Source organism: Notechis scutatus, chromosome 3 (genome assembly GCF_049901735.1).
Source record: "Notechis scutatus isolate UNSWTSFEM ecotype Mainland chromosome 3, rNotScu1.2, whole genome shotgun sequence".
Lineage (NCBI taxonomy): Eukaryota > Metazoa > Chordata > Lepidosauria > Squamata > Elapidae > Notechis > Notechis scutatus.
Genome location: NC_142011.1, coordinates 22224174 through 22237502, shown reverse-complemented (window position 1 = coordinate 22237502; position 13329 = coordinate 22224174). Strand labels below are relative to the sequence as shown.

Genomic DNA, 13329 nt, shown 5'->3' with positions numbered 1-13329 from the left:
AAAATAAAATAAAAAACCTGCTTCAAATGATGCCCCGAAGTAAATTCTAGACAGAGAGCAACAAATCTACTGACGGTTTTTCTTTTTTAATGGTCCTATTATATCTGTTTTGCCCCACATGGCGCCCTCCAGTTACTATGGGCTGTCTATCCCATAAGCTGTAGATTCTTCTTCTTCTTCATTCCAAACCGGCTGTTTGTAAATCATATTTATGAGCAGACGTATCTGCATTTTATAAATGGGCAAATCTTTTGCAAATCAGGGATCAGAAAGAGTCATGGGCCTAGTGCTGATCTTGTTGTTATTGATTTAAAGGGGGGAAAAAGAGATGTTGCACAACATTAGGAGCAAAGCAAACATTCCATGAATTTGCAATGACTGGACATTTGTCACAGGCACCCACTGCATTGGTACATTGCTTGCTTGCTTGCTTGCTTGCTTGCTTGTTTGTTTGTTTATTGCCACATTGTTGAAATAATAATTGAACCCAAGCACAATAAATCAGGAACACTAAATAGACATTGCATTTCTAGATTTGGGCCGCTATATTAAATTTGCCTGCTGATGAATCTTGCAGGACTAATTTTTTAATTCCTCTAGTGAGTGTCAAACATCTTTGAGGGACCTTCCTACACCTGACCAGTGGAAGGCATGGTATTTCTGCAAGTCTCAGGGATAAGGATCACACCGGGCTGTAGTTTTGGGCCATTTCCTCACACCTAACTGCTCCACCACCAAATTCTTCCTTTTTCCTTGGAAGCAGCCTTGAAGGGCCTGCAATTATTCTCCCGACACTCTAACCAAACTGCATAACGTTGTCTCCGCTGAGCAATGCAATTGTGCAAATAAAGGCTGCCTGCAGCACCAAGTTCCCCTCACCCCATCGTTGTTTGGGAAGGTGGAAATGAGGAACAGCCACCATTTGCTGAAATATCCTGAAACTGAGTGGGAGGGGCCCGAGGCCCCGGTGGCCCTTTGGCTGCTTATCTGCAGTAGGGAAGGAGGCAAATCAAGGAATTGGGAGTGTGGTGTTCAAGGGACTTGTTTGCAGACAGACAGTTGTTCTCCACTGAGCATCATCAAGGTGAAACACTCAAATTCTAAAGCAGATATTCTGCAATTCTGCAATCAAGGAGAGAAGCAACCTAGAACTAAAGAGGATTTGTCTTAACAGTTGGAACAATTAATCAGTAGAACGACTTCCTCCAGAAGTTGTGGATGCTTCAACACTGGAGGTTTTTAAGAAGAGATTGGACAACAATTTGTCTGAAATGGTACAGGGTTTCCTGCCTGAGCGAGGAGTTGGATTAGAAGGTCCCTTCCAACTCTGTTATTCTGTTAATTTGGAGTAGAAAGGGACGAAACGTTGGTTTAGTTGCCCAGTGAAGATACCAACAAGAGAGCATGGAGAATGTTGACATTGTAGGACAATGACAGGGTTCTATATGGAAGAACCTTCCAAGGTTAAACTTTTTTTTTTTTTAATGTGGAAGAGATCTTGACTTTAGATCCTGGAAATTCCAGAGTGGGATGAAAAAGCTGCTTGGAAGACTGCAGAATTGTTGAGCTAGTTCAAACAGAGGTACAGGTAATTCTCAAGCTATGACCACCATTCGTTCCAACATCTGACACATGAACACAAGTCACAACATTGGTCTGATGTTGCCATGTGCATCTGGTCATCTGCCCACTCACCTGCCATCCTTTTTTTGGGGGGGGGGGGCTCTCCCAAGGATGCAGGTGCTAAACTGCCTTCATCCAGGTTACAAAAGTATAGCTGGGAGCCATTATCGAAAGGCCAGTAATTTCATTTTTTTTTTTTTTTGCATTGGAGAAGCTTAAGGATCAACAGGGTATCTTTTAAGAGATGCAGCTGCTTAAGATACCCATTTTACTTTTTTTTCTCCCTGCTTGTTCCATTGTTGAAGTATAGCCCTTGACCCAAGGCAAATTCTGTGCTCCTCCTCTGAGCCATAAAATGGTTTTTTTTTTGCATACAGCATTTGTATGACCATGACAGACAGGTTTAGTTCAACTGAATTTAGCTGGCTGCATGGACCTCAGAGCCCTAAGTATTAAAAGCTTAGCTGAACAATGTGGCCTTCCCGAAGTACCTCAGCGCAATGGGAAGTGGCTGCTGCAGTGTTTCTCAACTTCAACAACTTTAAGATGTGTGGACTTCAGTTCCCAGAATTCCTCAGCCAGCATGTCCACACTTCTTAAAGTTGGCAAGGTTGAGAAACACTGGCCTAATGTAACAGGCTTTCTTTTAGAAGCCTTCCACTGCTGGGTACATCCAATGCAGGCTTCCCAGTATGGTATGTTGGCAGAAATTTTCGGGCTTGAGAAATGTAATGACCCATTAAAAGATAGGACTATACTGTCAGATAAATCCAGGATTTATACTATATGGTAAACTGTAATATAATTTGAAGCTATTTATTCTTACTCATTAGATCTCACAGGAGGATTCATAAAATTTGTTTCTCCAATCCCCCCCCCCTCTGCTCAAAATAATGATTTGTTCAAGGCCAGCGGATGCAAGCTGTATCTCACTTGGGCAACCTAGTAATTCTGATTTGCAAACTACGGTTTATGAATTAGTCTACTATGTGACCTAGGGAGGTTCATTCAATAAATCATTGTTACAACTATGGCTTGGCATGCTGTATGAATGCTTAATGACATTTCAAAACGTCTTTTGTGATGTAATTTTATATAGACAAAAAGTACACCCACACGACCACTAGATGGCAGCAAAGAGATACAAAAAAGGCCTCTCGTTGCTTGAAAAACCCTGTGCTGCTCTCTTAAGGCTGCAAGGAGATATGGTATGATAGCTCCATGATAGTTCAATTACTTCATAGAGGTTCATTTACACTACAAAGAGAAAGACGTTCCTGAGTCATAGGAGTTGGACAGCATAGAAATGTAATAAATTATTATGGATCAATGCAGAGTTAGCATAGGTTTAGATTGATTTGGCATTTTTATTCACCCACTGAGTCCTTCCCAAGAACCTGGGATTGGCAGATGTTGTTTGATGGCAGTAAAAGGCATTGTAGCAGGATGTAAGCTGTTCCAGGTAAAGCTGCCTTTTGCAATTGACTGATGGTGATTTTGTCAATGCCCATGAGAGGATGACTCAACTCAACTCAACCAAGTATGTGAGTTGCCTAGACTTCAAGAGGCAGCAGAAAAGGATCGGAATTGCAAGCAATTGCTGGCCGGTGTCATTACCTCCCTCCCTCCAAGTTTGGATCAAGTGGGATTCAAGCTTTGATGGCTACACATGCCAGCACTTCCTGCTGTTGCGATCCATAAGTTCCAGAGATCTACCAAATAGTCCAGAGAAAGAAAGAGGGCACAGAGGATGCCAGGCAAGGCAGAAGATAAGGGAAGCTGGCAGAAAGGGGAACTCTGAAACTAGATGCCCCTGATGAAAATTAGTTGGCACTCCAAGAGGACCGGAAGGAGCCTGCTCATTACCCAATCTCCAAAGCCAACGTTTGGGAAGGCAGCTCTTTGCACCAGCTAAAAGGAAGAAGTGCATGCAGTCATAAAGAGTCATTATAACGTAAGAAAAATACATTTCACTCCAAGGGGAATTTTATGGGTAGTTGGGCTTCCCTCTACTTCATCTGAGTGGGAGACCCCAGTTCCTGTAACTCCACTCATCTGTACTCTTGTGAGAAAGGGAACACCTTTTAACCTGAGGATAAAATCACCAGCATCTACAAAAAAATAAGAGTTTTGTCTGGTTCCCCTGGAGAGGTACTGGGGAACACGGGCCACTTGCTCCTGAGGAGTGAAATAGATTCTCTCATTGAAGTCGGAGAAGTATTTAAGAATTTCTCCAGCAAAAGAGCTGAGGACTGAATAAAAGCCGCTGCCACCAACCTGCCTGCTTGAAATTCCGATAGTTTAATGATAGAAGAAGGAGCTTTTATGGGGCGAATAAAGAGAGATAGTAGGTATGTAGCAAGAATAGTGGAAATCCTGCTCTTTAACATAGTTTCACAATTTACCATTCTAGAACACTGTTTCTCAACCTTGACAGTTTCAAGATATGTAGACTTCAACTTCCAGAATTCACCAGCCAAGTAAGCTGGGGAATTCTGGGAGCTGAAGACCACACATGTTGACGGTGCTAAAATTGAGCAACACTGATTTAAAACAACTTTTAACCTACAACTGTATATATGTACAAAAGAGAGAAAAGGAAAGCGAATAAATTATATATTTTTTTCAAGTGTTCTCTGTTTGAATGGCCTTTGTGAAGATATGTGTTCCTCTTGAAATGTTTGGTAGGATTGTATTTATTCCAAATAGCTTGTTTCATCTTTTAGCCCAGCCTTCTTCAAGCTCTGGATATTTGGGGGGTGGTTGGGGGAAAGAGGGCAACAACTCCTGGAATGCTTAGCCAATGGAGTCATTGATCATACTATCTAGGAATGCTGGGAGTTGTAGTCTTACATTTGGAGGTCACTTGGATTAGGAAGGCTGCCTTAACCACTAAAACAACAGATACAATGTGGTTTCCCCTCCACCACCACCCGCTTCTCTGCTTTTTGCATCATACCAAGCATCTGCCCAATGGTAATTTTGTCAGTTTCCTTTTTCTGGTGAAACTGGAAGGGTGGAAAAAAGTCTCATCAATTTCAGCATGGCCCTCCATTAGAAAAATTGAAAGAAGCCTTGTCAATTTCACTCATTCCCTGTAAAGAAATATCTGTACTTACACACACACACACACACACACACACACACACAAATCACCAGAACTGCTGCTCTTGAGGTTTCTGCAGATCTTGTATTTATTTATTTATAGACCGCTTTCATTGTATTTTTTTGCAAATAAGGCAGTGAACATATACAACACACCTTCCTCCTTCCACTTTCCCCACACAACAACCCTGCGGAGGTAGATTGGGCTGAGAGAATGTGACCGACCAGAGGTCACCCAGTGGCTTTCATGGCTAGGGCAGGACTTGAACTTGGAGTCTAATGCTTTCTAGCCTGGTGCCTTGACTACTAGGCCAAACTGGTTCTTTCTGCATTATTGTGGAGAAATAATATAATTTTGTTAATCAATAGAATTAACGTTGCTATGAAGAGAGAATGAATAATTCTACAAAGACCAAAACGTATCAGAATTTAAGCCTGATTTGGATCACTACTTATATATATTCTAGCCAATAAGATCGATTTGAAAAGAGAGTAAAAGGAATGCATGGCTATATACCCAATTTTTTTTTAAAAAAAACCCTTCCTCTTTTTAAAATCTCTGAGGTTTGGGCCTTCATAAAGAGTTGTCTGCTGAATCGCATAATGCAATACCTGTTCCTCTGGCTTAACGTTGGTGTTCTCACACCACAGGATTGGTTCATATTATTCCGAGATGCAATACCATTTGCTCCCCGGTGCTGCTAAGGCCCCTGCTAAGGCAAAAGACACTCCTGCTTTCTTTAATTACATGTTTGGCTTCGATTGCTTTGTTTTTTGTTTTCTTTTTGCCCTTTCTTCTGGGACTGAGTCATGACTCTTTGCAGGTAAATACGGGGCTCCTCGGTGAGGGGACCCACACATTTGGCTTCCAAGGTGGGCATCTTTTAACACCTAAACACAGAGTCTCGAAACTCATGACGTCCAAGCTCGCTGTGGTCCTTCAGAAGACAATGAGAGCTCAAACTTGCCAAGGAATGTCAGGGCCACTCCAAGGACGCCATTTAAAGTGCACTGTTTTCATTCCAGACCAAATGACGACACTCACAGCTGCAAAAGATACACGTGGGGAAAGGATGGGGGGTGATCTTGGAGAGAAGACCAGTCCCTCCCCTAATACTCATGAGAAAGAGAGAAAACTCTCAGGTCTGCTTTACCTCCACGGGGCACTTTGGATTTCCTATGGGAATCACTGCAGGAGGAGAACTGGGTTAGTCTAGGGTAACCCAAGTTTCTTTTTGAACTAGCAAATGCTAGCAAAAGGCACACACTTCAGGCACAGCAGCTGTGCATCTGCCGAAGTGAACTGCAGTTCATGGAAGTTTCTGCTTTTTAATAACAATTGTTAGCCTGGAAAGGGGCTATCATGCAATTCCTTCTGAACAGAACCAAATACTTTCCATGCCAGAAAAATGCCAGAAATATGTAGATAGCAATCAGCAAAGGGGAACCTCCTTTTGAAAAGGTGCTGAATTCCATGTCATCTTCTGATTTCTGGGTCCTAAGAAGAAGTCGACCTCCCTACCATCATGTCTTTTGCTGAAGGAATAACACACTGATAAACTGTAACAACATCTAGGCATCTTTACCCAATCCTGCCTCTTTTCCACGGCAGAAGGCAAAACGCTGTGCCCAGGAGTGGGAGTGATTGGGTGAAGAGCATGTTAATTCAGGATTCTAGAGTGCAAAACAAGTTTATCCGAAGTTTCAGAAAATCCTTCCTTCCTCTTTTCTTTCTTTCTTTTTTCTTTTTTTTTTCTTCTTTCTTTCTTTCTTTCTTTCTTTCTTTCTTTCTTTCTTTCTTTCTTTCTTTCTTTTTCTTTCCTTTCTTTCTTTCTTTCTTTCTTTCTTTCTTTCTTTCTTTCTTTCTTTCTTTCTTTCTTTCTTTCTTTTCTTTCTTTCTTTCTTTCTTTCTTTCTCTCTCTCCTTTCCTTTCCTTTCCTTTCTTTTTTGCAGTGGCTCTTCCTCATTTGCTACATCCACGTTTGAGACAAAATTTATTTTTTACCAGACCTCGTTTCTGCACTAACCATCACTAGCAGCACAATCTTATGCTGGCTTGTTTTGAAATCTGTTTTAATCAGAGGCATAACACCGTAATTAGTCAAAAAGCACGACACCCATGTATCTTAAAACTACCCAACGAAATGTTAGCCTTAGATATTGTGCAAAACTTCTGCCCACATAATTTATGGTTCAAGGTGTCAAGAACATTGGGTAATGTCATGCACGATGTTAATCATGGACAACCATGTCACGCAAACACAGATCTTGGGTTTCAGCTGCTTTGAGTGGGGTATCTGTCCACCCTCTTTTAAGCCTGGCACACTCACTCTCATTGAAAACTTCTCTCCACCCACAAACGAGGCTGCAAGATCTACTTTTGTGACCGGAGCCATGAGCTCCGGTTGCTGCGCTCCACGGGACTTCCTTGCTCTGTAAAGGTATTTTAGAATAAGGCAATCCTATCCAAGCCTCGTTTGGGTCCGCTTGGGACGACGGGCCGCGAAAGGGACCCGTCTTCTTTAATAGGAGCGCAAATCAGTCCATGCATTTGGCTTGGAGGGGGGGTGGGGAAAGAACCTTCTCTTCCCAAACCGGAGGTGCCGAAGAAATTTGGGAATCTGGAATGCCAGAGCCTTCCGTCCAAGCCCGGATCACCCCATTCAGGGTTTGGGAAAACCCAACTGGGGCTCAGGAGAAAAGATCATACGCACGCCCAACTTTGCCCCGGCTGCAAAGACGCCCCTCCCCTCGTGGCGAGCCCGGGCCAACCAGCCCTTGCTCCCACCTCCTCTCCTCCTCGAATCGCGCCGTGGTGTCGCCTTGTTATGAATGGCCAAGGCTCCGGGAAGTACAGACGCTCCGCGAACGCCTTACTTTGAAGGCTGGAGCCAGCCAGCAAGCGAGCCCTCTCCGAGCGCCGGAGCGCATAGCGCACAGCGGACAGCGGACAGCGCACAGCAAGCAGGCGGTGAATGACCTCTCTCTCTCTCTCTCTGTGCTTGCGCTGCGCCGCTCCGCCCCTATAAATAACTGAGCGCAAAGGAACTTTCCCAAGTCAAGAGACTTTCAGGAGGAGAAGAGACTCGGCACCTACCGCCAAATGGTCCGGAGGAACCAGCAGCAGGAGCGCTCGGCCGGCAGCTGCAGCGTCTAAGCAACCCTTCGCGATTTTCAATTTCCATTTTTTTGATTTGAAGAAGGGGGCCCTCTCAAGCCCCTTCCCTTCCCCGCCCCCCGATTTCGGACGGGAGTTTCAGGAGCAAAAGGCAAGGGAAGGCAAAGAGGAATTGCCGGCGTCTCCTCGGTCGGCGCTTGCAACGTCCCCGCCCTCTCGCTTCTGGAGGCATTGGAGAGGGGGGGTGTCTCCGGTGGCCGAGGTTCCCCTTCGCCCCCGCCGCTCCCCTCCTTTTGCTTTCATGCAACGCCTGGTAGCCTGGGATCAGGCATGCCACCCCCTTCAGCCCGCGGCCTTTAAATCCATGGAAGTGGCTAATTTCTATTACGAGGCGGACTGTCTGGCTGCTCTGAACAAGCTGCACCCCCGGGCGGCGGGGGCCCGCTCCATGACCGAGCTCACCGTGGGGGATCACGAGAGAGCCATCGACTTCAGCCCTTACCTGGACCCTTTAGCATCGCAGCCGCCGCCGCAACAGCAACAGCAGCCGCCGCCGCCTCCTTCCACGGCAGCAGGGGGCAACTTTGAGCCTGTTTGCAGCAGCGGCGGGAGCAGCGGCCAAGATTTCCTCTCCGATCTCTTCTCCGAGCAGGACTATAAAGGCGGCGGGAAGAAGCACCCCGACTACGCTTACATCAGCCTAAGCCGACACAGCCACCACTCGGGCGTCGGACAGAACCACAAAGCCGGGCCGCTGCTGGGTTGTTTCCCGCCGCAGATGGTCGAGACCAAAGTGGAGCCGGTTTTCGAGCACTTGGATTCTTGCAAAGGGGCCCGCAAGGAAGAAAGCGGCGGCGAAGGAGGAGGAGCAGGCCCCGGCCTGGGGGGAATGTCCTCGCCTTACGGCAGCACCGTCCGCTCCTATTTGGGCTACCAGTCCGTGCCGAGCGGGAGCAGCGGGAACCTTTCCACCTCGTCGTCTTCCAGCCCGCCCGGCACCCCGAACCCGTCCGATTCCTCGAAGTCCGCCTCGGTCGGAGGAGGAAGTGGCGGCGGCGGCGTTTACCCGGCAGGCCCCAGTGGAGGCGGCGGCGGCGGCAGCAGCGGCAAGAACAAGTCCAAGAAGTGCGTGGACAAGCACAGCGAGGAGTACAAGATCCGCCGCGAGAGGAACAACATCGCCGTGCGCAAGAGCCGCGACAAAGCCAAGATGCGCAACCTGGAGACGCAGCACAAAGTCTTGGAACTGACTGCCGAGAACGAGCGGCTCCAAAAGAAAGTCGAGCAGCTCTCCCGGGAACTCAGCACCCTCAGGAACTTGTTCAAACAGCTGCCCGAGCCGCTTTTGGCCTCCTCCGGACATTGCTAGCCTTTTTTCCCCGTTGACCCTCCCCCCCCCCTCCTCTCCCCCGAACAGCTGGACGCCGCTGGAAACAACGCTGTGTGGGGTTTGGGCAGGCGAAGGGTTACGGGGGGCGGGGGAGGAATGGAGCGGTGCGCGCGCGTGTATGTGTGTATGTGTGAAGGGGGCAGTCTAGTCAGGGGTCTCCAACCTTGGTGACTTTAAGCCTGGTGGACTTCAACTCCCAGAATTCCCCAGCCAGCTTTGCTGGCTGGGGAATTCTGGGAGTTGAAGTCCACCAGGCTTAAAGTCACCAAGGTTGGAGACCCCTGTGGGTACATCTGCCCATCTTTTCAGGACTAGCACGGGTCGGAGGGGGGTGGAAAGAGAAAGGCCCAAAGGGGGAAGTTTTCGTGGGTACTTACATGTATGTTATTCAGCTTTGTTTGGGTATTTTCCCACGTCATTATAGTTGTGCTTTTAAAGTTGTAGCTACAACAAAGCTGAATAACATATATATATATATATATATAAATTATACTTTTGGCCTTTTAATTCGCGCTGTTTGATGATGGGAGAAACCTTCCGCCCTAAGCTGCTTCTTGCAGTATGACTCCTTCGGCTGGCGGGGGGAGTTCTCTGCCGGTTTCTATGGATCTCTGCGCGACTTCATGGAGGAATCCGTAGTTTTTCAACTTCATTATTTTTTTCTACGAAAAAAAAAAAAAAAAGGAAAAGCCCATACCAAACTCAACCTAAAGAAGCCATTTAATATCCGATATGATTGTCTTTGCAAAGGGGTTTTGGTTTTTTTTTTTTCCTGTTTTGTTTTTTTGGGGTGGGTGGGAAGTTTGAGTGCTTAGTGTTATTTAAATTAAACAAATATATATAACGTTAAAGGAGAGAAGTGAGTTCAGAATGATGCAATCTTTTAAACATGGCTGGGAACACCAGCTATACATGATGCAACCTCATGTAACTGTCAGTCATGGATTGAGTAATCTGTTAAAGATGTTCCTACTGGTTTTTTTTATTATAAAGAATGATCTATTTCTATAAGGAAAAAAGACGTATGTATATTTTGGGATCTATGCGTTCTTGCTGCATATGAAGCATTAATGAACAATTTTAATAAAATTTTATTGCTAGGATGGAAAATGAGTTTTTTATTTGTGAGGTGCTGACGATACTGTACCTGCTTTTGCTCTGCAAGAGTTGGGAGGAGAGTGGGGAAATCTGGAGTCAGAAATATAAGTAGGAGCCATGCCCATCAGTTTAGGAAGATTTCTTCCAAAGCCTTTGGTTTTGAGGGTGTTTAATAAAATCAAATGAGATTGTTAGAAAAGAATTGGAGCAAACACCGCTCTGAACTGATCTGTTCCTTTCTTTAATTATTAAATTGTTTATGGATCTGAGCGTCACTACAAATCAGGGTGAGATATTGGAAAGAGGTATAAGTTTGTGATGAAAAAGATAATGAATGTGCCTTTAACCTATCATTTCTTATCTATTGTGCCTGGTGGAGAGAGAATACATTTCATCTGTGCAGCTTACTTAAAAATGGGGGAATGTTTAGGTAATTACAGTTTTGGAAAGCGTACAAATATGTTTCATCTTATGTGAGTTTTTCTTTATAATAAATCTACATGTAAAAGAAAAAATGGAAGAAACTTTTGTAGTTTCTAAGTTTTTCTAAAAAGTCCATAGCGTAGGAATTTCAGAAAGCAGGTAAAATGCGGGACCATATTAGGACTCTCACCGTTATTTTGTTTGAAATAAATTCATTCTGCTTCTGGGATCTTTCGGGGTTTTAAAGAACAGATGTTACGCTTCTAGGGGTTCACATAATTTGCTTATTAAAAGTCCTGAAAAACTGGAGTAATGCCCTTCCCTTTAGGATAAACTATAGCAAAAAAGATGTTGCAGCACCAGTATGATCCATGTCTTCCAGCCTAGCATTTGCTGTTTGCTGTATTAAATCAGATGCAAATTGTGTTAATTGCAGCTACAAAGCAAAAGCAATTACCTTCAGCCTTTGGCTCTTTCCAGATTTTCGATGTTTTCTTACACACCTGTACGACTGCTACTGCCTTTCCCATTATTCTTTTATTGCGAATGGTTCATGAGTTCTATTGCAGTTAGTATTGAGGGGATTGCATGTGTGAATGGAAGCAAGTGAATGTATGGTGAAGGCAGTTGTGAATGTGTTCCTGATGATAGCCTGAAGGATTTCGCTGGAATCTGGACATTCCTGGCCTTCTGTAGTTTACTTACTGCATTTATGTCACTTGTAAAATGTTAACAGAGCCTGGAATTCATTGTATGTGTATCTTTGAGGCCTAGATAAAGAAGTTAAACTTACTCAGCATTTTCTCACATACTAAGCTTTTATAAGTACTTCTAGACTTTTCTCGTGAGAGCCAGTTTGACATAGTGGTTAAAACATCAGAATAGAAACTGGGAGACTGAATCCTAGTGTCTCTTGGGCACAAAATCAGTTGGGTGACCTTGGGCCAGTCACTTTCTCTTAACCCCAGAAAAGAGATAATGGCAAACCTCTTCTGAAAACCTTGCCAAGAAAACTCCAGGGACTTGTTAAGGCAAACTCTGAAGAATAAGGCCAGATTAAGGGAAGAAAAAAGATTTGCAAACTCAAGTAGGATGGACAGAAATCTTTTAACCCTTCTTTTTAAGCCCAGTAGCCTTTTTGTAAAAAAGAACAAGGAGCACCTCTGAATGTCTTTTCTTCCTGATATAACTATGTTTTAATTAGCAACAGGTAATGGCCTTACGGAGGAATGGAGTTCGGCTTTTACCTACTACGGTCTTAAGGACCCTCCTAATATCAGTTTCTGCAACCTCCATAGCCTTTTCCCCAGGAATCTTGGATAGGTAAGATAGTTTATACTTCTTTCGCTGATTGATGTGACATTTTCTAAGGAGTATATAAGAAATGCATGGGGATTTCTCCACTTATCATGTAGGTCAGGTTATTGCAAAAAACAGGAAAATATATTTTACTAGGCTAATCAATCCCCTTTCAAATACCATGAAATATTTTCTCTTGAATCTGAGCTGGAGTACCTTTATCCAATTCAGTTGCTATTCCTCTTAGACTTTGATTCTGAGCAGCAATTGGCATTCATTAAGTCCCATTGAAACTTACTAGACATCAGAATGAATGCACTTGTTTGGTTTTGTGACAGCAAAATACAGTTCCACAGAACTAACTCCAATAAGTAGGATCTTAGGCTCAGTCTGATAATTGAAAAAAAATCCAAAGCCTATGTTGTACATGTTAAATACACTGTGAATGCATTTTTCTTTTTTTAAAAAACCCCTTAAATAACTTTGCATCAAGTGGTTTGGTTTCTGTTAGTTGCCAAAAAATTTCCTCTGTTAGTTTTGAAAGTTTTCATTTTCATCTTTGTCTTCAGATATTGATTTCCTAGAAACAGAAAACAGCTACAAACCAAGAACAGACTGACTAGTTCATTCTGCCCAGCAGGGTTTTAAGACCAGTAATTCTTGAATCGCGACTGTTATGCTACATAGCAAAAATTGTTCGCTATATCTTATGGAGGATCTCCATAGGGGTGAAAGCAGATATTTGTTAGGCATATCAAAATCTTGGGGCATACCTAAAGTAACTTTTAATGGTTATGGACTTTGGTTGCAATCTGGTTTCATTAAAATAAAAAGGGGCACAATCTCAAAAGAGCTTCCTGTTCTATATTCTTATTTTACTGTTCTTAAAAACAACACCTTGCTTATTTCAATGTTTTAGACAAGACTGATACAGTAATTGAGTCCAAAGCATACCACACAATTATTCTTTAGTCTTTTGTGATTATCTCCCACTTACTGAAACTCTGCGAGCCTTGCTAAAGTACAGGTGTCCTATTCCATATGAAGTACTGTTCATTGAATTTTGTAAATTTGTAATTTGAGTAGAATATTCTGAATTGCAAAAGGCATTCAGATTCCCCAAGTTTGATTCTTCAGTTGCAGCAACAGAGTAGTTGCTTCCTTAAAAAATAATAACTTATTTTGTTTAGGATGCTTTCTTGCTTCCTTTCATCATTTCCTTGGATCTTGTTTTCTTTCTGTAAGGAGCCTCCAAATGGTTATGAGATAATGA

General features: G+C 43.8%; 1 protein-coding gene across 1 annotated transcript; it reads left to right on the top strand.

Moving 5' to 3' along the window:
* Nucleotides 1-6613: 6613 nt before the first annotated feature.
* Nucleotides 6614-12515, top strand: CEBPB (CCAAT enhancer binding protein beta). The gene has a single exon (XM_026664978.2). It carries the CDS (start codon nucleotides 8148-8150, stop codon nucleotides 9213-9215), a length of 1068 nt encoding a protein of 355 aa, XP_026520763.1. The 5' UTR covers nucleotides 6614-8147; the 3' UTR covers nucleotides 9216-12515.
* The last annotated feature ends 814 nt before the right edge of the window (nucleotides 12516-13329 follow it).